Genomic DNA, 21,939 nt, shown 5'->3' with positions numbered 1-21,939 from the left:
GTCAATACGCAACTGCTACGTTTACACCCGAAGAATGTTACTCAAGATGTCATAAAAGCATGTTTCCACGACTATATGTTTGAATGCCACGACGGAGCTATCGAGATATATACAGATGGGTCCAAGACCTCAATAGCAACCGCTTACGCTTTCTATATCCCCTCTCGTTCGGTATCGGTTAGTAGAACTTGTCATGTTTATCATTCCGTATTCCATGTTGAACTTTTAACGATTCTTCATGCACTGGCCTGGGTTTCCGATTATGGATGCAAAGAAGACAAATATGTGATTCTTTCAGACTCGCTTAGTGTGTTGAACACGATATCCAACCCTCTCACTGCGCCGACAGATATCTTCAACAAATTTTTCCCCTTGCTTGAGCGGGTTACTGGAAGAGGTATAGAGGTAGAATTTGGATGGATTCCCAGTCACAAAGGTATCCATGGCAACGAGATCGCCGACCGCGAAGCAACATCCGCGGCTCAGTCTGGCCAGAATCGTCAGGTCCCTGAGGTTACCATCGGAGAAGCTAAGTCACTTGTCCGCCAATATTCGCGAACTCTCTGGCAGGAACTGTACGCATGTGAAGATATAGGGATGCATTATAAGCGTTTCCATAGTTGCATTTCGAATAAATTCCCGTCAATGCATGCATGTCGGCAATTCGAGGTGATCATGTTCCGTCTGCGCTCCGGCCATTGTAGGCTTAACGCCCATTCGTTCAAAATAGGATGTTCAGACACTCCGCTATGTCTGCATTGTAATGTCGCCGAAACCGTCGACCATTTTCTACTGAATTGAGCAAGATACGATTTTCAACGGTCCTTTCTCATTGAGTCATGCCGTAATCATGACATCCAATTCACGACTTATAACCTATTAGTCCAGCCCGAGCTATTAACCCCTGTGGCTGAATTCGTGCTGTCATGTCGTAGAATCCTTTAAGATTTGATTCGTTTATAGACGAGGTTGCAATACATTGCAAGGGTACTTATACCAGTAGGTAACTTCAGACCGTGGTTCACCAGACCCGTAAGGGAGATAAGCGCCACTACAAATTTTAACCATATTAATAATAATAAAAAAAACTCTGTGAGCAGTGATCTGCTCATAGATTTACTAATTCCACTTTTGGTTCAGTTCCAGAACACACAATGCTGACAGCATTATATCCATGTCAGCTTCAAACACGCTTATACTATGTGTAGATAAAATATAAATACCCCAATTCTACGCATACAGACAACGAATCTACCTAGACACGCCAGAATCGTTTTATAAGCCCGTCACTGAAATAATTAAAAATGAAATGGCCAATATGAAATACCACTCGTGATCCAAATTATGTCAATCTCGTTGCAGCTATCCCGCTGTGATATTAAGTATTTACCTTAGATCAGTGGTTCTCAAACTTTTCAAGACAAGCCCCCCCCCCCTTATGATGGTGAAAGATTTCGCACTCCCTTATCGTCATATCACAAAATGCAACCAGGATGCTAGCAAACCGAACGGGTAGTTTGATGGCATTGAAGGTTACGACTGTGGATGAGAGATTTTTAAATATGTAATTTAGACTAAATACAGAGCAATAAGTATGAATTTTATGTAAATCGCGCCTAGCGCGAATTTTTTTCAGTTGAGCGTAGCTTCGCGCCCCTCTTCAGATGCTTTCACGCCCCCAAGGGGGGGGGGGCACTGACCAGTTTGAGAACCATTGTCTTAGAATTATCATGGTGAAATACACTAAGAAAAAGTTAATCAAGTCCCTGCAATAATTCGATTTTAGTACGCATTTTATCAATATTTAAAAAAAAGTTTTTTTAGACTCTCGTGGGCCGCACAGAACAGTGTTGCGGGCCGCATGCGGCCCGCGGGCCGTAGTTTGCCCACCCCTGCGCTATACTGATGACAAGCACACACACTGTCTTTACTAATAAACATGCATTGGTCAGAAACGAAATTCAGTGAGTAGTATATCTCTACTACATGTACTACGTCAAGTATTCGTGGACTAGAACATGGGTCACCAACACGCGGTCCTCGCTATTCAATCGATAACGATCATGCAAACACTTATATGTTCTTTAGGTTGGAATCTTACCAGACAGCAATTCGCTGTCAATTCATGCTGAGCTGTCAAATTTGGTACTTTGCCATTTCACGGATGGTCCGGCGAGTCCCTCATTCCCCCTTAAACAAGTCAAATACCACACCCCGAATTCCCAAGTCCTGCAAACTTGACCCAAGGCATTGTAGAAAAGCTTACTTTTGGCCACTTTAAAACAATATCAACAGCCTGAAAAAGATGAACAAGTGTCATTTTGGCGGTCTCGCCTGGGCGTCCGCAAAATGGGAAACTAACTCAAATTTGAATGGCAGAATTAATAACGCTATGTTTGAACTTCTAGCTGACAAGCCATTACGGTATAGATTATATTCGGATGCAGCTAATCCGTCATATAGCTGTTTGTTACGCAAATCAAAGAGAATAGAACCGAACTAGAAATAGTTTACAGAATGTTTTTTTTTCAAATTACAATATGCGCAATATTTGAAATTTGCACCATAATATTCCTACAAACAGCTTAAAACATATTACACATATTTTGAGTTTCTAGTAAGCTTCCGGAAGCTGTGAAACAAGTTGCGAAAGCCGTAGAAACTTGTCCTAGTTATTAAGAAACGTTCAAAGGTTAGCTATACCGAGGGCGAAACAAATTCTATGCTCAACCTTATCAAACGCCACTCCGGCACCTACGGGCTACTCTCCAACAAGACTTTCAGTCAAGTACTCCGTGAATCTCCTCGCTAATCTTTCCATCAATTTAATTGACCTCTACAAGGTCGTTATGGATTCGAAATTGGCAGATTTTTAGATGGTGAAGTAAAGCAAAGACACATCGACTCATTGAAAGGTTAGTGTTACGTATTTCCACCGGGCACTACGCTATCTAAGCCTATTGGCAATCGTGTATATTCTGAGATGGAATTATTTCCTTATCATTTGGTATAATTTGGCATTGACTCATTGTATGCTGTTAGATACAGAGACTACATTTGTTGTTGTTGTTCTTGATGTTCGTTCTTGAACTTCTAAATAACGTTATTTCATCATCAAACTTTGAGCTTTGCGATATAGCGGTACATCACATGATACCGTAGTTTGTGAATAAATCTGATAATTCGTGGAAACACGCAGAAATCGGCATTATGCAGGCAATGTAACCCTAATGTTTAATACTTGTGTGTGATTTCTTGGTCTGTATCCAAAGCTAATTATCATTGGTTGAACAATGAACATGTTATCAGTGCATATAGTATCCAGCATAGTTTGGATATCATATTAAGCATAGCCTGTGCTTACATTCACACCTCGTTTCTGCGGAATTTTTAGGGACTTAAAACACTTACAAGTGAATTCAATTTGCTGTAAACATCTGATAAGTGCCAAGCATAAACGTCTGATTCAGCCAGATGTGGTCAAAGTAGTCAAGAAAGCTACTTAAGTAGAAGTAGAAGTAGCGACGATAAAAATCTACTTAAGTGCGATTAGAAGTACTTCTTTCATAAGCCACCTAAAACTACTTGAAGCAGAAGTAGAATTTACTGATTTTAAATATACTCAAGTAAGTAAGTAGTTTTTTAACAGTCTTAATTCGTTCGCATAGACTGTCAAAAGCGGCAAATTGAGCTATGCTGAAGGTGCAGAGAGCTTGATTCGTGTTGATGCATACCAGGAGGTATCAATTTCCGACAGAATAAGCGTTTGTTGGCATCAAGGGATGCAAATTATAGTATTGATATGAAAATGCGATACCAACCCTTTGTTTACTGGAAGACCTCGTTTTAGAGAATATCATGTCATGGCTCCATACCCCATATTATAAGGCCCCAAATCCAGGCGAAGAGCAATACGCCGAAGTTGCATCGGATACGGTTTCAACACTTTGCGCGATTAATATACGTTATTAACCCCATGAAATTGTTGAGCTGTCTTCAAAGACGATGCAAAACAAATCTGAGTCAATTCCAACTAGTAGAAGCAGGGTTATTTGAGTTTTTTGTTGATAATCCTCGTATTATCCAACGATCGAAGATTATCTGAGAATTATCAACGAAAAATTCAAATATCTCCGTGTGAAATTGAATTGAATTGAATTTATATACGTTGTATTACACGCGTGTATAATTATATATATTATAGCCACGAGAGATTATATGCACACAACATCGTACCATTTATTTCTTTTTATCTCTATTTCACACGGCTGAGACACAACTATTACAGTCAATATTTATATTCGCTACATTTATGTTTTCAAACATTGCCTGGATGTGTAGTGTATACAATATAGATCTACAGTGTACAGCTGTTCACTTCAGGACAACAACGCGGAACTAAATGAGTATATATTCAAGATTATGTGCGCTGTTCTACTGATAGTCTATGCCAAGAGAACGATTCGCAATTATCAAACGAAAGAGAAAAAAGGAAGTTTAATTTAGGACCAAAATTTCGTGATGTGCGGTCGGTGAATTAATTCCACTATTTGCTCTACTTTGTCACTTCCCACCGAGGCAAACGGCGACAATGATATGCCGTTGAATTTAAGAATGCTGCGGTGATCCCATGATCTTTTTAATTAATCTACATCAGGAGTGGCCAACCTATTCGGTCAAAGTGTCGAAAATGACGTAACATTGCGTGGGCCACTACCCGCGTAACGCGCGAAAAATTTTCAAAGTTTATAGGTCAATAATATTGTCACTTGAGTATATTGCGGGTCTGCTGTTAGTCGCTGGGCTCAGTTTGCAAGGACAGGAATATTCGGCGCCTGAACATATCGATATCGAAAGCTTCGGCCAACGTGCGTCAATCATTTGGAGCCTAGGTTTCATCGTCGACGTTCTTTCTGTGAGCGCAAACGCAAAATCGCATGTCGGACGACACTTTCTCTCGTAATTGCGAATATAGTTACACTCAATCTGGTACATGAGGCGTTTTTGACATCTTCAGGAAGGGGTAGGCTAGGCTACGTAACAATATTAAAAACAGGAAATCGAGTGACAACATATTGCGCGAAGCGTGAAAAAATTTGTACATCAGATAAATCTAACGCAAAATATTCTACTTTATTGTAATGTATACGAACATAGGCGCCGACTTTGATTTTTGCATGGGGTGGCGGCAGGCGCGTAGCCAGGGGGTGTCGAAACCCCCTCCTTTCGAAACGCAAACCCCGTCCTTTTGTAATGACCATTCTGACGCTAATATTCAGTTGCAATTCAACAAGTCGTAGTATCAGTGTTACGCGCGCCGCGACCAATCAGCGAAATTCGTCTGTGCACGCATATCGCATCGCACAATGTAACGCGACGCGATCTCCCGCTGAGATGATTGCGAAATTAAGTCATTGCGAAATTAGGCCATTGATTGCCGCGCGCTCGGCATTCGTCTCTGGACTGAGCAGTAGCACGGCGCGACAATTGTGGAACACGAAAGACAGACAAGAATTCTGAATACGAACGCGCACGGCCAATCAGTAATTATCCCTCACCGCCAACACAATGGGTTTTTACTTAATATTGAGTAGCTCCATCGATTTTGACTGCGTTGCTGCTGCATTCCCGATTTACGTTCGCAAAGCATAACACTGGTCAACAAAAATTTTGTTGCATTTCTACCAACACTTGTTCTTACCTAATTTGGGGGCGCTGAATCCGAATCTGACCTTAGTTTTTTTCTGCAAGGTCTAGATTTTTTGCAAATCGAGATTTTTTATTTTATTTTTACTAAATTCAAATTTTCTGAAAAATTACATGATTTGTCAAATGACGTTCTTGCTTATAGTCGAATAACCAACCTCAAAACAATAGTAGGTTCCCAGAAATTATTGTGTTACCACTAGCAATTGTATTTACAGGCAATTAGGCACCAAATGTTTGAAAAAATGTAACAAAGAACATTTTTGCTGGTAAAATACATGTAATAAGCGAGTTTTTGTTGCAAAATAACATTGAAAAGAATGATGACAATCCACGGTATAAACTTAAAGCTATCGATGAAAAGATGCAAAAAATTCAATTATTTTACAACCCTGGAAAAAATTTCCTCTTATAACTTCTGCGTTTGTACGCTTTTTGAGGACAGTCACGTTTGATGCCCCAACAATAATCCGCCATCATATGTCGATCCCACCGACCTTGGTAGCGTTCTTCCACTGTCATGAGATCCTGGTGGAAACGCTCTCCCTGTTCATCACTGACAGCCCCAAGGTTTTCAGGGAATTTGTCCAGGTGGCTGTACGGGAAATGTACTTTTATGCTCATGTTGCATCCTAAATCACGAAACCCTGAGAGCATCTTGGATACAAGTGTTTCATAGTTTGGAGCCTTTCTGTTTCCAAGAAAGTTCTTTATAACATCTACAAAAGATAGCCATGCAGCTTTCTCCTTGACATTCATTTTCTGAATGAAGTTTTGGTCACGAATAAGTGTACGTATCTGTGGTCCATTAAACACTCCTGCTTAAATTTTATCATATGACAAAGCAGGGAAAGTATGAAGAAAATGACGAAAGGATTCATTGTCAGGATTTAGAGCTTTAACAAACTGTGTCATGAGACCTAGTTTGATGTGCAGGGGCGGAAAAACAATTTTGTCTCTGCTTACGATTGGGTTGTGTGTTACATTAGGCATGCCAGCTTGAAATGTTTCACGTAAGGGCCACTCCTGTGTCCAATGTTTTTCACGTGCTCTGCTGTCCCACATGCATAGATAACATGGAAATTTAGTGTATATTTTTTGCTGACCTAGCAGAAAACTAACCATATTGAGGTCAACACGAATGATCCAGTTGTGCTCATGATATCTGAGCAAACCCATAACAGTTTTAATGTCATCATGCCGTTCCTTCAAGACAGTGGAGTGACCAACTGGAACAGCTCCATAAACATTTCCATTGTGCGAAAGGACACACTTGAGGCTGCGCTTGGAACTGTCCAAAAACAATCGTCATTCTCCTGGATCATACGAGGAGATACCCAATTGTCCGAGAAGACCAGGTATATCGTTGCAAAATACCAGCTTATTTTCCTCTGAAAAATAAGGAAGAAAGAGTTCTTCTCTTTTTCGAAAAAAAGGATACCTTTACAGATTGATCCAGAACCTGATTTTTCTTGAGTCTGGAGGCTAAGAGCTCAGCTGCTTGCTTGGACAAATCTAAATCACGTACTAAGTCATTCAGTTCTGATTGATTAAACTGCTGAACAGCTACTCTGGTTTCACAAGAAGAGTGTTCAGATTCAGATCCTGTATCTGTTCTTTTATGCTCCATTTCCATAACCTCTTCCCCTTGCGATTCAGTTTCCTCATCTTCAGAAAATGTAAAACCACTAAAGACTGGAGGAGTGAATCTATCAGAGTGCGGAACAGGTCGTATAGCTGATGGTATACTTAGATAAGAAAGCATTTGTCGGCTCTTCCTGCCAACACCTTTTGTATTTACCATGCAAAAGTAGCAGTCAGTCGTGTGATCTTGGGGTTCACGCCACACCATTGGAATGCCAAAAGACAGACTCTTCCGCTTTCCTTTTGTCCAGTCTCTGAGCATTTCTTCGCAGTTATGGCACACAACATGTGGAGACCATTTTTTATCTTGATCGCCATGATGGATGCCAAAGTAAGCTCTGTAGGCACGCTTCACGAACGATGTTATATTTCGTCTTTGACGAGAAAGCGTGTACACACCACAGATATAACAAAATGAATCAGGTTTATTTTTGCATTTAAATCTACTAGAAGAAGCCATGACCAAATCTGAAAAAAGTTCAGATTCGAAAGAAAGTCTGGTGATATCTATGTGCTTAACACAACCAAAAAGAATAAAAAACCATGGTTCTAATTAAGGCTACCAGCAGACGAGTGTAAAATAGAGCTTATAGAATATCCTACAGCATCTATCCGCAATACCTCACTATAATCAAGTTGCCTAACTTCTTCAAATGCCCTTAAACAGCAGTAGGCTACAACTTAAAAGAGCTGAAAGCTTCTATCTGAAACACTGGTACTGTACCATAGTACAGACAACGCACACACAAATACCCTAACTTTGAAAACCTGAGTAGCAGTAAAACATGCTGTTGAGCAAGCAGGCCTGCAAAAATACTCCTCCACCATGTGCAAGTCAGTCAGCAATGACTAGCAAATGTTCACAATGGTTCTGATGATGTATACAAAAAGAAAAAGGGCTGGATAGATAAAAAGTGTTCGATGCAGATCAGATTTATGCAGTAAATATGTGCCACAAACGAAAAAAAATTAAATTGTCGATTGCATGAAAACTAGAGCATGCATAAAGAAACTGATTGCAGATTTGAAATCAGCATCCTAAAATTGTGTAGAATCAGTTAAAAAATCTCATGCAACAAGAAACGAAAAAAAATTTGTTGACCAGTGAATAATTGGATTAATATTATGGGCACTGGAATAAATTCCCACTATTAGGCACACACAATAAAACACTGTTAAACTTTGCGTTCCGAGAATATTTATCACAAAAATGGTTCACAAAATATTTTGAACGCGGCTTGGGGCCCAAATCGATGCAAATAATGCGCTTAAATTTGTAGAAGGTGAACGTATATTTGGTCGTCAAATCGCGATAGGAGATGGTGTTTCCTAAAGCGCGATGAAATGTACGTTTCTAACGATGAGGTCGAATTTGTACATCAAATAAGGACTGTTAGTTTGCGGAAATCCGTATCAGTACGCTGTGTGAAATACATAGTAGTGATCAATTTTATCGAACTGTACGATCGGCCGGCAAGGTTGCGCTGATAACGAAATTGCAGACATGCCGCAAACCTGCAATAATTACAATTACTGGGTGCGCTATAGTCATACCTAAATACCCAGATTCGGCAATGGCAACGAGCACATTTTGTTCAGACGCGGGCATAACTTTTAATCAAAAAGATACATTAACACAAACAATACGGAGATTGTTACTGTTTGGCGAAAGTGTTTCTGCGGACGGTAGCAGGCCTGCATGCGGACGCGCTGAATCAAACCACCGACGATAGTGCACATGAGATATCGATGACCCATTTCGCATGCAAATGATTCTCGCTAATTTGCAGTACGCAGCATCCATAATACGAATTAGTGAATTGGCATTTCAAAAGGACGGGATTTCTAGGTATAAATGAGAAACTCCCTGGCTACGCATCTGGGGTTTTAATTTCGACAAAGCGCTGGTTAATATCAGCCCGGGGCCTGCGGCCTACGTAGGCCCCGATCAGCCAGTCGAATTTGATCGTAAAACGGTGCGCTTCTAATTATCCACGTGTTATGCAGCAAGAGCAATTCGGGCGCATGCCGCGACCTCATCAATAGAAATACATATCCCAAAGGTTTGAAATTCGATCCGCGATATGGTTGCGCTCGATTGAGTCCGTACAGCAATGAAGTTTATTGGAACATAGAAGGTTCCCGTTCACAATAATCGAATAAATTCAGAATTTGCGCCACCGAGAATCTCGTATTGCATCAATATTTGACAGCGTAATTCAACACCGTCCACTGCACAATGCGCAGTATTAATAACAAATCGAACACTGACAAGTGGCACCGAGGGAATATGACTGTATAAAGCAGACAAGAATTAGTAGCCTACAGACGATAGCAAACCAGAAAGAGGCATCGCAACAATTGCTTGCTCATCATAACGACGTTTGAGCTGCATTGTTGCATTTTCGATAAAAGTTGGCAAAGCCATGTTAGAGTAATGAATATGCGCACTTTGCGCAGGATTTACTTTTAATTCGCAGGCATACACAAACACACTGTCCTGTTTCGCCCTCCGAGCCTCCAATTAAAGAGACTATCACGGAACGAACTCAAGAACTATTTTGTAAACGAATACGGGCGCAAATACAATTCAATTAGGAGAAGTAGAACGTGAAATCACTCGTCTGGTCGAGAGAGAACATGGTGTTTCTCAGCGCAAGCGTGTCGAAATCCACGTCGTCAAAAGCGAGGTTGCTTCGATTGTCTGATTACTAATCACGGATTACAATTTATTGGGGCGTTTTAAGCACTAGTTCGTCGTCGCCGACGAAGCTGCGTATTCAAATATTCGCGCGCGTATCGGTTAATGGTAAATAGTTGGCATTTACGCGCTATCCCGGACTCACTAATTAACCGCACTGATCATTTGAAATCGCAGACGGCGGGCGTTTAATCTTACTGTATGGGGTGACCGCCACCCCGTAACTCGGCGCCTATATATACGAAGATCTACCAACAATGTGACTGGCCCATGCATCTGCCAATGCGTCGGAACGAATGTTTTAGTCATCAACATCCCAAGTGTTGCGGACAGACTAATCAAATTTAAGGTTGGCCTTGAAAGTTCACAATCTGGGAAGTCCATTTTTGATAATGTAACTAATATCGAAAATTACCTCGCGGGCCACGGGTTGGCCGCCCCTGATCAACATAATTTATATAATTCGGAATGCGCAACTTTCTCTCGATTATCTTGAAATTTGGTATTTGTCTAGCATGAGTTTGTTTATTTATTTTCATCCATAGAACTCGATAGTCAATCAAGACATACAATGTACAATGTGATACACAAGCACGTACGTTCTTGGAAAATCATGGTCAAAATGCCCAATTGCATGTGGAAGTGAGCTGGTATGCTATGTGTGCAGATGAACACTGAACAGCCACATGTAAATAACCTGACGCTGAGCAAACGCAGCTAGAAATTACCAGCAGCGCAACCTGCAATGGCGGAAGCTGATAAACTTGATATTGGGATACGGAACGTACGACGGGACTACGACGATGAAAATGTAGTGGGGGCGTACGATGACATGCAGCCCGATTATCCCGCCGAGGTCAGAGAAGAAATATTGCGTTGTTTGGCAGAAAACGCCGCTCCTGGAGTTGGTCGAAAGTTTATGATCGACGTCGGATGTGGTGGAGGTAAATCAACCAAACTTTTCGTTCGAGATTTTGAACATATTCTCGGTATCGACATCAGCCAATCGCAGATTGAATTCGTAAGGAAACAAATTGATGTGAGCAACACTGAATTTCAGTTAGTACATGACAATATTTTACCGGCCGCATCCAATTGTGCAGACCTCGTATTGTGTGGAATATCATTCCACTACCTGGACCCGTCTGTATTTCTGCCTGAATGCAACCGTGTCTTAGTTAACGGGGGTATACTGTCTTGCCTAGTATACGATCGTAACATATTGCGGACGTTCACAGGGAAACTGATTTGTGATTTATCAGTGAAAGACTCAAGATGGGCGCAATTGCAGAGAGAGTATGCGATCAATTGTGGAGCTGACGAGGCTGTAGCCGATGCTCACCTTACCCGCTATGAAGATACATACAATTCTATCAACAACCCGACAAAGCGACGGGTACACCTTGCCAGTCTTGACAGGAAATCAACGGTGATCGACCTGCTTCGTTTATATTCTACAATCGCAGGATATTCAAAGAAAACTTACACTGATAAAAGACACGACCCTCTGAATATTTTTCGCACCGGTCTCGCCGGCATCTTCCGAGATGCAGGCTTGAACTGCGAAGACGATACAGAATTCGTGATAACATATGAATTTTCAGCGATGATTGTTGAAAAGACGGATGCTTTTGGCATCGAATAATTTCCTGATGAAGATGAAATTATGCTGCTGTAGGACAGAAAATCTTTACACCATAATGATTGCGCATTTGCCTATAGAAATGAGGATATGGTCAACATGCAACACTCTCGAAGACGCTCAGAAATGCTCAAACATCTTCCGAGTTCTCATTTTGAACCAGTTGCTTATACTGCAACAAGTTTTCAGGCGAGACTCGTATTTATTTCCGCCAAAAAATTGCAGGTGATTTGGACCAAATGAAACATGCTGAATTGCTGGTTAAAAAATATTGCCCAATAAATTTACCTACCATCCCTACCTTCGTGGCTGTTATTGAAAACATTGTTCGACGTTCTCTGCAACATCTAAGCCAGTGCTTCTGAGCCGAAGCTCCATGCAACACTAGGGGTTCCGAGAGCCAGTCTCAGGGGTTCCATTGTAGGTCAAGACACACAATCCACTCATACAAAGGATTTGTGATGGCACGTCCGTTTTGGCCTTCATAGGATGCTGGTAATTATAGGCCAGGCCAGTAGGTAAATTGGGACTATTGTGGTGGTACGTCGTGTGCAACGGCGTATGCAGGGGAACTTTAGGTTCTAAATCGAAATCACGCCCTTCCGAAATGCCAATTCCATCTATCTCCAATACTTGTAAGCTCATTTGTAATCAAGCAATTGGTTTCATGGTGTTGCGTTTCTACCAAAGAATACTGTGACAATTTTGAAGGTGAAGCCTCGCATTTCTGAACTGGTATCTGAAAGAGAACAGTAGAAGTCACACTGGTTTGCAATAAATATGCATTACCCTATATTGTTTTCGTTTTGTGTGAAAATTATATTATAATGCTAATGCTCCTTTAACACTCTGTGGATGCATAGTTTATTTTGTACCCCAGCCATCTATAGTAATGTACTAGGTGTGTTTTTTGTCGATTTTAGTTTGTATGAGTCAGTGGAAATTTGGTATACCACGAAGAATTGTAGATTAGCGTGTGTGTTAATCGGCCGAGTGAAGGTTAAAAATCAAGAATCTTTTTACGTGCGACATGTCGCAATTTTTCTGGCGCGAGTTCAAACTTAACTGACCTATTATTTGGATCAGTTTTGAGTATCTTGACCACGGGAGGGCAATTATTTTCCTCCGCGGACCAAATGAGAAGTAAAAAATACGTCGGCGGGCCGAGTGAAGAACTTTAGCTATAATCTTCCGCGTAATATAATTATATTTCTAGACTAAATTGTTGATAAATGCTGTTCTGTGAATGTGTTGATGTTAGGTAATGAGGAAGTGACGGATAATTGAAAAAATATCTAGTTGCCGTCATGATTCGAAACAATGTTGAACATGATACATTTTTAAGTCTCTATTAAACCCTTATCCATGTTCTTCTATTAAGACTCTATTCTATAACAGTGGTTCTCGAACTTTTTTATGCACGCCTCCCTTCATGACAGGGAAAAAATTGGCGTCCCCTTATCATGATATCACGAAATATTAAAAAGTGCCGCCAGAATGCTAGCAATCCCAGCGGATAGTTTGATGGCATGAATGGTTATGGCTGTTGATGATTCTAAAATATCAAAGACGGACAATACACAGAGCAATAACTTTAAGCTGGGGGCAATGCGCGCACTCACTCACCGGCGCCGATTCTGAAAGCGCATTGTAGGTAGATGGGCAGATAATGATTTAGGATTGATTCAGGGCATGGTGAGGTACGAAATACGTGATGAACAAACAACAGCTGATTAAAAAAAAACGTATTGTGATGGAAACCGCTGTGTAGTCTGCATGCCCTGTTTTCATCGAGGGAAAGCAAAGGCGCTTATTCAAATGGAGAACGAATTCCTAGTTTCAGAAGGGATATATCATCACTGAATATAAATATAAAGCGAAACTATAATTTGTGTGATCTTATTGGGCTCAGGTTGTAGTATATAGTTGAAGTGCTGAATGCTCCAGGGATCGGCTGAATCCAGAGGTGGTCAGTAACGAAGTACTTCTACTTTTTGGAAGTACTCAAGTAGTTTCCCTCTACGTCTGGTACTTGCTCAAGTAGATCTGATTTTCTCTACTTCTACTTCTACTTCGTAATATTTTGTGATCTACTTACTTACTTTTCGCTATTTTCAGTTTGTTAAGTAGAAGTAGTTTAATCCTCAATACGAAAGATAGCATGAGGAATTTCGGGGCTATTTTCACGGAGTACCAACATTTAATATTCATAAAAGTCAAGTAAAGCCCAGAAATTTTGTTGCGCTTCGCGCACAGTAGTAATGGAGTGAAAAATATGTTTTGACGAAAGTATCAATGAATATAATTTAGGTACCGGATTGCTTGATTCCGCTCACACCGCATTGTCGCCCATATCAAATATTTCATCGCAGTAAATATGGCTCCCCATAATGTTTGAAACTACCGTTTCGCAATCTAGCAATTACCACTCATATCGTAATCTAGCAGGACATGACGTGTCCTGCTAATCTGGAAAATCCGGCTTTTTTGAACGTTACACCTGTTTTAGCATATCACTTTTGAAGCTTTATTGACAAAAGATATGATATCTATTTTCCGCTTTTTAGAAGTGGTATTTGTATTTCACTTTCAATTCCTAATAGTATCATACATTTAGTTCTAATTACTTTCAGTTCTTTTGTCTGTAGAACATACTGTACATACATACAGCAAGTGTAGTAATGTCTCTATTTTCCGAAAATAAAGCTAAACTTAAATATAAATTTTACGATCCACAATATTTGTTAACTAAAAAATTTGAAATTCCTATTTTTTTATTTTCCCTAATAAATTAAAATTTTTAATTGGATCTGCGGAGTCTTGTACTCGTTGGAATTGAACCAAATTTGGTGTGCAGCGTTTTTTAAGGTAACCTGATAATTTAATCAGTGAATGGCTGGAATACGGTAAAAAAAGTTATTTTTGAACAGCCATACTGAGCATAGATATAAACTTTAAGCAAGTAAGCGTGACGACGGGTGTTGCGTATCTATCTGTAGAAGAGTGTCCTGTATGGTGTGGGGTTGGGGACACATGCACATCTCACGGCTCAGTGAAATTGGTCTACATCACATTTTCCATTTGGACAAAGGCAATTTTACGGTAATTTTTGACCGACTTGCCGAGCGCGAGAATTGGCATCAATCGAAAGCTACCGCCGTACTGATTGCGTAAAATATAAATTTTATTCTCCTCGTGGTTCGGGAACCCCGCAAAATCAGCCTCAAATGTTGCATTGTAACGGAGTTCGGTATTGTGACGCAGCGATGCCGTCTGGGAGCAGGTGAGGAGCAATGCAAACCGCGAGCGTGTTGGCCATTGCTGCGCAACCGATTGAGCATTCACACTCTCACTCTCGTGCAGACTTGCTCCTGAGCTGCCCAGACGGCATGGTTGCGTCACAATACCAAGCTCCGTTACAATGCAACATTCAAGGTTGCTTGGTTGTAGGACCACGAGCAGAATAAAATTTTTATTTTCGCAATCATTACGGCGGTAGCTTTCGATTGATACCAATTTCATCAATTTTCACCAATGATATATATACAATGATTGGAAACTGCCACGCCCCCTAACGCTGTAAGGTTTACTCCCGCCGAAATCAGCGTGTGCGCGGATAAGGTTGACTGCACACACTTCATTGAGTAATGTTGACCGTGGTGGAGTACTGCAATCACCTTTGCTGGCAGTTATTCCACTGTTTTTTCGTTTGCTGGTTGATTGTTAACAGGTTTTGCGAGCATAGTGAGACAGTACTGCATACTAAGGTCTAATCAAACTTCCGTCAATGTGCAATATTCAGGTACTGACTAGCTGCTTAGGTTTTTGCACCTGTGGATGAGCGTAAAAAAGCTTGGAAAATTAGGACAGATTGAGATTCGAACATTTGTAAGCATCAATTACTCCATCTGATATCTTGAAAGCGAAACTGATTAGGATGCTTTTGCGAGTAATCTTATGGCTGGTGGGTGGCCAACCTGAAAATTCGATGAGACCCTTTTAACAGAAAGCAATTTTATTGAAGGCTACTATAATATTTATAACTCTTTTTTCTCACCAATAGTTGATTGATGAATAGTTGGTTGCGTCAGATGTGAAATAGTGTTGCATACCAGGGTGTGCTAAAACCTCTGCCAATGCGCATTTGTTAAAATGTTCCAGCAAAACGTTTTTGCACTGGCGCCAAATATGAATGGGCGGAAAACCTTAAGAAATTTATAAGGAGCATGCGTCAAGATCGTGGCTGGATCAATTGTACAAAAAAAGGCGATTTAAAGATTTGCGAACTTCATTCGCGTCATCTGATTTGTTGAAAGGTGAGGAAATGATTCTATACTGTAGCCTACTCTTCATCATTGCATAAGCACTACAGAGTGGTGGGCTACCTTGACTATATATTTTGATTCCCATGGTAGTTGACTGGTAAGCTGATGAAACAAGTTTCGTTTTAATGTCTAATGCAGGGGTTCTCAAAGGGTGGGCCACAAGAGCATTTGAGTTGGGCCACAGAGCTACTTGAAAATTTTTAGAAATAATGTAAGTTTAGTAATATTTGTTGTGTTTATCACTAAAAAATATATTCATATTAGTTGATTATACGTAGGCTACATAAAGCTTTTCATCCGACTCTGATGAGTCGTAGTGGTACGTATGGAGTCAGCATTTCAAGTCGAGAATGGGAGGCAGAAACGGCGGATTTTTCCACTGGCTATGACTACCTATGGCTAACAGAAACTAAAATAATTTCGCGTATGTAATACCTGGAAGGTAATGCTGAAGTAAACAAGTGTTCCGGCAGGGTCATAATGTCGTATGGCGTTGAAAGGGGTGTGCAATAAAATCGGAATGAAGTGTAATTGATGTATGGATTTACTGTACTTCGACTGGTCGTATTATTGTAAGTTAAAAATGGCCATAATTGCAAATTATTAGCAACTTGTGGTGGAGGTATACTGCACCGCCGCAACGAATGGTAATGGATTGAGGATTCAGCGGAGCGCATTAACATTTGGAGTCTGTTTAAAATGTCATGCCTGGAAATCAATGTACATAATGTAAGAGTCACATGAATTGATAGTATCACTGGATTGAATATTCCGACATCGCAACTTCAGTTGGTTCAGTACGTGACATTGTACATTTTACAGCATGCATAATAAGAATATCTTTCTCCACTCCTCTGCAGTATCCCATTCACCAATGCAATGTTTGAAGCTGGCCCCAAATGTTTTACTATTCCCCTCAATAGTGGAACTGAAATCCCAATCACACAGTGTATGCGGGAATTGTGTTTAGCGAAGCGAATGGAGAAGCGGACGATCATAAAATAGTCAGAAGTTTTAGCATATGATCTACCAGAGCCGTAACTGCCGCACCCAAACCCCCAATTGAGGGAGCTAGAAGGGGCCCAGCAAGATTATTTCGTTGGTCGTTTGTTAGAAGATATTCATTCAACTTGAAAATTTTCGTCACGCTTGGCGCGACATTCATGCCACAAGATGTTTATATTTTAATTTCATCAGTAAATCAGGGGAAAATGGGCATATTTTAGAGAAATAGGCATATCGCCGCCGTCGATTACCACGCATTGAACAGGATTATGACTTTAAGATTAGAGGTGGGCCACAGCACATTTTCAACCTGGAAATGGGCCACGGCCGAGAAAGGGCTGAGGACCCCTGGTCTAATGCATTTGCTCTTGCGTATAGGACACAAATCGATCAATTTGCAAATTGGAGCAATTCCAATCTTAAATTTGCCTGTAAATTGGCTAGATTGTGTTCTCATGACTTTATTGCTGTGTCGAAAACTTCATCGCGAATATTTCAGCAATGCTGTTCACGGTGATGTTTCATGTGTCTAACTACTTCTGATTTTTTGCATTTTCAGTGAAAGAGAATATTGTATTCAGTACAACGAAAGACGGAATGGTAGGATTCGTTGATCTTAGGGAGTCGAGACCTGTAGATGATGATGAACCAGCTACACACGCTCTCCAATTTATGCCAGTGGCCTGGTAACGTCTGTTTCCAAACCCTTGGCATACTGTGCAACAAAGTCAGTGGCTTCATTTCGACTTTCGAGTAGGCCTATATTCTGGAAATGTGTCGGCATCTTGGAGGATTGTGGATTTTGGGTAGCTGCGTTTGTTGCTGATGGACTCAGTGCAAATCGCAAGATGTTCCAAGAGCGTACGCAGCAACCTCTACGCCAGCTGCACTGGTGGTACGAAACTTCTCAACAAGGATGTTAAATTTATTCGATGGTGGCATTTTACGGCTGTTTGAACCGATGGAATTGAGATGCGGCAAATTGACGAATGCACATTTTCGTATGCAAAGCTTGGCAAAGATGCAGGAGATTTTTGCTGCTCAGCTTCTGTCTGATAGGAGGTGGATAGGAGCAGGAGAGGTGAGGCTAAAGAAGCTTCTGCATGGTTTGTTGGTATTTACAAGTGGTTCGACATTATGAATACATCAACCAAGTTCAGCTACAACGCCGACTTGAAGCCATATTGCAGTCCAGACGATTCACGCTTGGACCGGCTGGAAAATGATTTCTTGCCTAAAATGCGAAAATGGATAGATTCTTGTGCTGAAGGAACAGCAACTTGGAAAACCAAAAAATTCTTGGGTCTCGATAACCATTTATGCATTTAATAACCATGGACTGGACAGGTACGGTCAAATAGCCGAATCCTTATTCTGCACTACAGATAATAATGAATTTGGTGACACCTTGATATCATATAAAATTACGGAAAAAGAATGTTCCCCATCCTACCAATGATTCGGGCAAGAGCAAGCAAGCAAAGATGGACAAACAGCTAAACAAGGCAGATTTCATCAAGAGTAGATACGGCATCGTTCGGGTCGTATTTGGCCATTCTTGAGCCAACGAAAGCGAGTGTACTGCTGCATTATTAGGGACATCATCCAAATACTTTTCCCAAGTTGAAGATGACAAAAATTGATATCTAGCACTGTTATTGCTTAACAAATCACGCATAAACTGTTTTTGTTGTCCACATGGTTATTTTTGCATTGGTCTAGTTCTGTACAGTTGCATATTAATGTTACTTTTTTCAAATGCCTGCATCATTATTTCGGTCATATACACATGAATTAGGGATTTGAGGATTAAATTATGTATTCGTAAATGTTCTATCTGTGAAGTGTATGTATCTTCCTCATTTCTTTACATAACATGATGGAATCCTGAAAATTTAATTCTGTATTGTAAGGCATCGAGATTTTGTGGAATGATCATGGATAGGTGACTTTTTTCAGAGGTGGGTGATGTATGCAGCGTTGCTACTGAAGTAGTGGAAGTATTGCTACAATGATTTACACAGGTTCAAATAGAAGTAGCGAAAATATAAATGTGTATAGTACTTCTAAAAAGTTCTAAAAGTAGATTTGGTTGTTCGCTCGGAGTCAGTTGGAAATAGTCACTTTTGAAATTGCAGGGTTAAGCTTAGTGACTGCCGCAAAATGGCCATTGATATGTGCGTGCTATTTTCAAAAACCTTCAAAACTCAGGACATCTAGATATCCCCGGAAAAAACAAGTTGTGATGTTTTTGTTTGGTGAGTAGTATGAAAACACAATCACCCGTGGAAGTAGGCAAACCTACTCGAGTACTCAAAATAACTAGAATTACTCCTTTAGAAACTACGTCTGCTTGATATTAAATTATATATGATGTTATTGATGTAGGAATCAGTGATGAGCGGATAGTGCTTTTCGAGACTCCGAATCCCTCCGACAACTTAAGTGTCTGAGGAAAACTCCCTCCGACTCCGAAGAGCTCAATCCCAGACTCCGAGATACTCCGATGAATCTCGTCAAGTATCCGAAACAGTGGCAAGCATGGTACATGGTACACACGGTACATGTGATAATGTGGTTGACTCACAGTATTGTTTACTCTCCAGCCCCCAATTGCAGTGCAGATGGCTAATTTTTATGCACTTGGCAATCATTTTTGCATGTTACCCGTCATATTACAACTTTACAAGGTGTCAACTGTCTGCGTTTTGGTTTGTAATCATAATCAATAGTGTATTCTGGTCAGAGCTATCCAAAGATATCGGAGACAAAAGTTACAATACTCCGACATTCTCCGAAAAAATATCTGTAGTAGACTCCGACTCCGCTCCGACTGTCACAAAATCGGCAAAACTCCGCTCCTAATCCACTCCGACTCCGCTCCGATGCTCATCACTGGTAGGAATATGATGGAAAAGCGACACCTCAAGTTGGAATGAAGGTTGTGTCACTTGCAACAAAGGTTGAACGTCCGCGACTGTGTCAAAATAAGCCTCGTTGGTCGTCACAAGGCTACATCACGGGGATTGCGTATAATTGCGAGTCGTCAATGTGTGAATTGGATTTACGATACGCGCATGACGCGCGAAATTTATCTTGTGAACTAGGTGTACGACTGTACGAAGCACGTGAATCAACGTGTATATGGCAGCGGTTCGCTAGCATAATCAGAAGAAAAATGCCAGACGCGAGAAAGAAATGCGCTTTTAAAGCTATTCAACACGTTAACGGTAATTGCCACCGATAAATATACCCAATGAGTTATATATCATTGCTAGTTCCTCAAAGAAGTATTGCTGAGGGAGCCTTTGTTTACAGCACAACTGTGTATGTGATGAAGCGTGACCAGGAACACGCTGAAACGCAGAGCTCACGGAAGTTTCCAATCATTGTATATATATCATTAGGCCCATTTACATGACGGTTTAAGTCAGCTTCGAAGCTGACTCGTCGATCCGACTCTCTCGTATTCGATGAAAAGAGAAAGGCAAACTGCTTCAAGTCGACTCGAGCCTCAAGCTGTTGTGTAATGTGGTTTACGATCGGCTTGAGTATTTGGTCATCGGCGTCCGGCGATTTTCGTTCGACGGCGCTGTTTTTTGCCGCGCGGGCTCTTGGCATCGTAATTCATGTTTTTCATCTGATGTTGAGAAATTGGGCAAACATGGCAAGGAAAAGTGGGGTTACTTTGTAAGTGCTCGCTTGTTTACGATGGAATATATCATATGTAGTACACCAGTACCGGAGTAGCAACCGTGCTCTTTTAGGGCAGTTTTATATTTGATATTTGGCTGCGACGCTTCGATCTGTAGTAGCCTATAGTTGCTGTCATCAGCTACATAAAATGGCTAACAAGGTAAAACGTTGCATCTGTATTTCAACTTCTCAGACTACAGTTCGGAAGAGATGTGGATTGTACCGGTACTACAACTCGACTACGACATGCATAGTGAACTGGTGGAAGAAGCGGCCTTGCAGTGTGCTATATCGATACGGGAATACATGAACGATTGCTGCATTTCGTACATAGGCCTACTGTTCCACTGGATAAACTGATGTGAGCGCGCATGTGATGGGATGGATCTGGTGTCTCTCCCGGGTGGATGATATGGAGATTTGTGACTCTCCTGGTGATGATGAAGCGCAGCGGTGTTAGGTTTATTGCTTTGTTTTTAGTTCTGGGTTATAGTGTTCTGCTGATATGATGCGGTCGTGCGGGTGTTCATGACTTTCAGCTAGCCGTTTTGATATTGTATTCATGGTAGCCTATGTGTTTGTGAGGGTGCTGAAATTGGCACTTCTCAAAGTTTAATTGGTGGGTAGCAATTTAGTAGTAGTGCTCTATATTGCTCTTTATGACAGTTTTTATAGACATTCTTGGTATTCTTCCTATTTGGTATATCATGCCGACAAGATGCTTCAATAAAATCTCCGCAGTAGTTCCTGTATCGTGACTGACTCTTAAGTCACCGGCATACATGGGGTAGTCTGTTACAGAGGAGCGACCGAACAACTACAGGCCACATGGGGTTTGCAAGTGGGTCACTTGAGTGTTAATGACCTTATTTTAATCGCATCGATAAGTGATGCCTGACATATCAAAACAGTCGTTACTCCCGCCTATACTCCACGGCCCATCTTCGTTGACGCCGAAAAAGCTAGCTGATAACTTATACTTGTTGTTTTCCTCTACAATCATGATATGAACAAGATTATTTTCCTCTACAAATATCGATATTATGAGTATCTCATCATTCTCGTTAATTTCGAGGATAAGAAACGTTTCAGAGTACGACCAAACACACATTGTCGTTGTACCTTTGCCCACCAAACTTACTACGAATATATATTTGTAAGGGGTAAAGCGACACCGGGTCGTCCACGATACAGCTTCCTGAAGGATCATGTAAACAGGG

At 40.9% G+C, this 21,939-nt stretch overlaps 1 protein-coding gene and 1 long non-coding RNA gene across 2 annotated transcripts; both read left to right on the top strand.

Moving 5' to 3' along the window:
- Positions 1–10,279: 10,279 nt before the first annotated feature.
- Positions 10,280–12,872, top strand: LOC145448623 (uncharacterized). The gene is made up of 2 exons (XM_080327064.1): positions 10,280–10,995; positions 11,314–12,872. Exons 1-2 carry the CDS (start codon positions 10,797–10,799, stop codon positions 11,694–11,696), a joined length of 582 nt encoding a protein of 193 aa, XP_080183190.1. The 5' UTR covers positions 10,280–10,796; the 3' UTR covers positions 11,697–12,872.
- A 7,555-nt stretch (positions 12,873–20,427) lies between these two features.
- On the top strand, positions 20,428–21,939 carry LOC145449126 (uncharacterized). Its single transcript, XR_013918142.1, has 2 exons — positions 20,428–20,713; positions 20,913–21,939. It is a non-coding gene; the product is annotated as an uncharacterized LOC145449126 (long non-coding RNA).

The sequence above is a fragment of the Botryllus schlosseri genome, chromosome 10 (assembly GCF_051294905.1).
Source record: "Botryllus schlosseri isolate E-star chromosome 10, Bs_hap1, whole genome shotgun sequence".
NCBI lineage: Eukaryota > Metazoa > Chordata > Ascidiacea > Stolidobranchia > Styelidae > Botryllus > Botryllus schlosseri.
Note: the sequence above shows the minus strand (reverse complement) of the source record. Positions and strands in the feature narration are given on the sequence as shown.

Coding starts and splice junctions, on each gene's coding strand:
- LOC145448623 (XM_080327064.1), top strand. CDS start 10,797: ATGGCGGAAGCTGATAAACTTGATATTGGGATACGGAACGTACGACGG. Junction 10,996..11,313: donor CGACGTCGGATGTGGTGGAG/GTAAATCAACCA, acceptor GTGATTTATCAG/TGAAAGACTCAAGATGGGCG.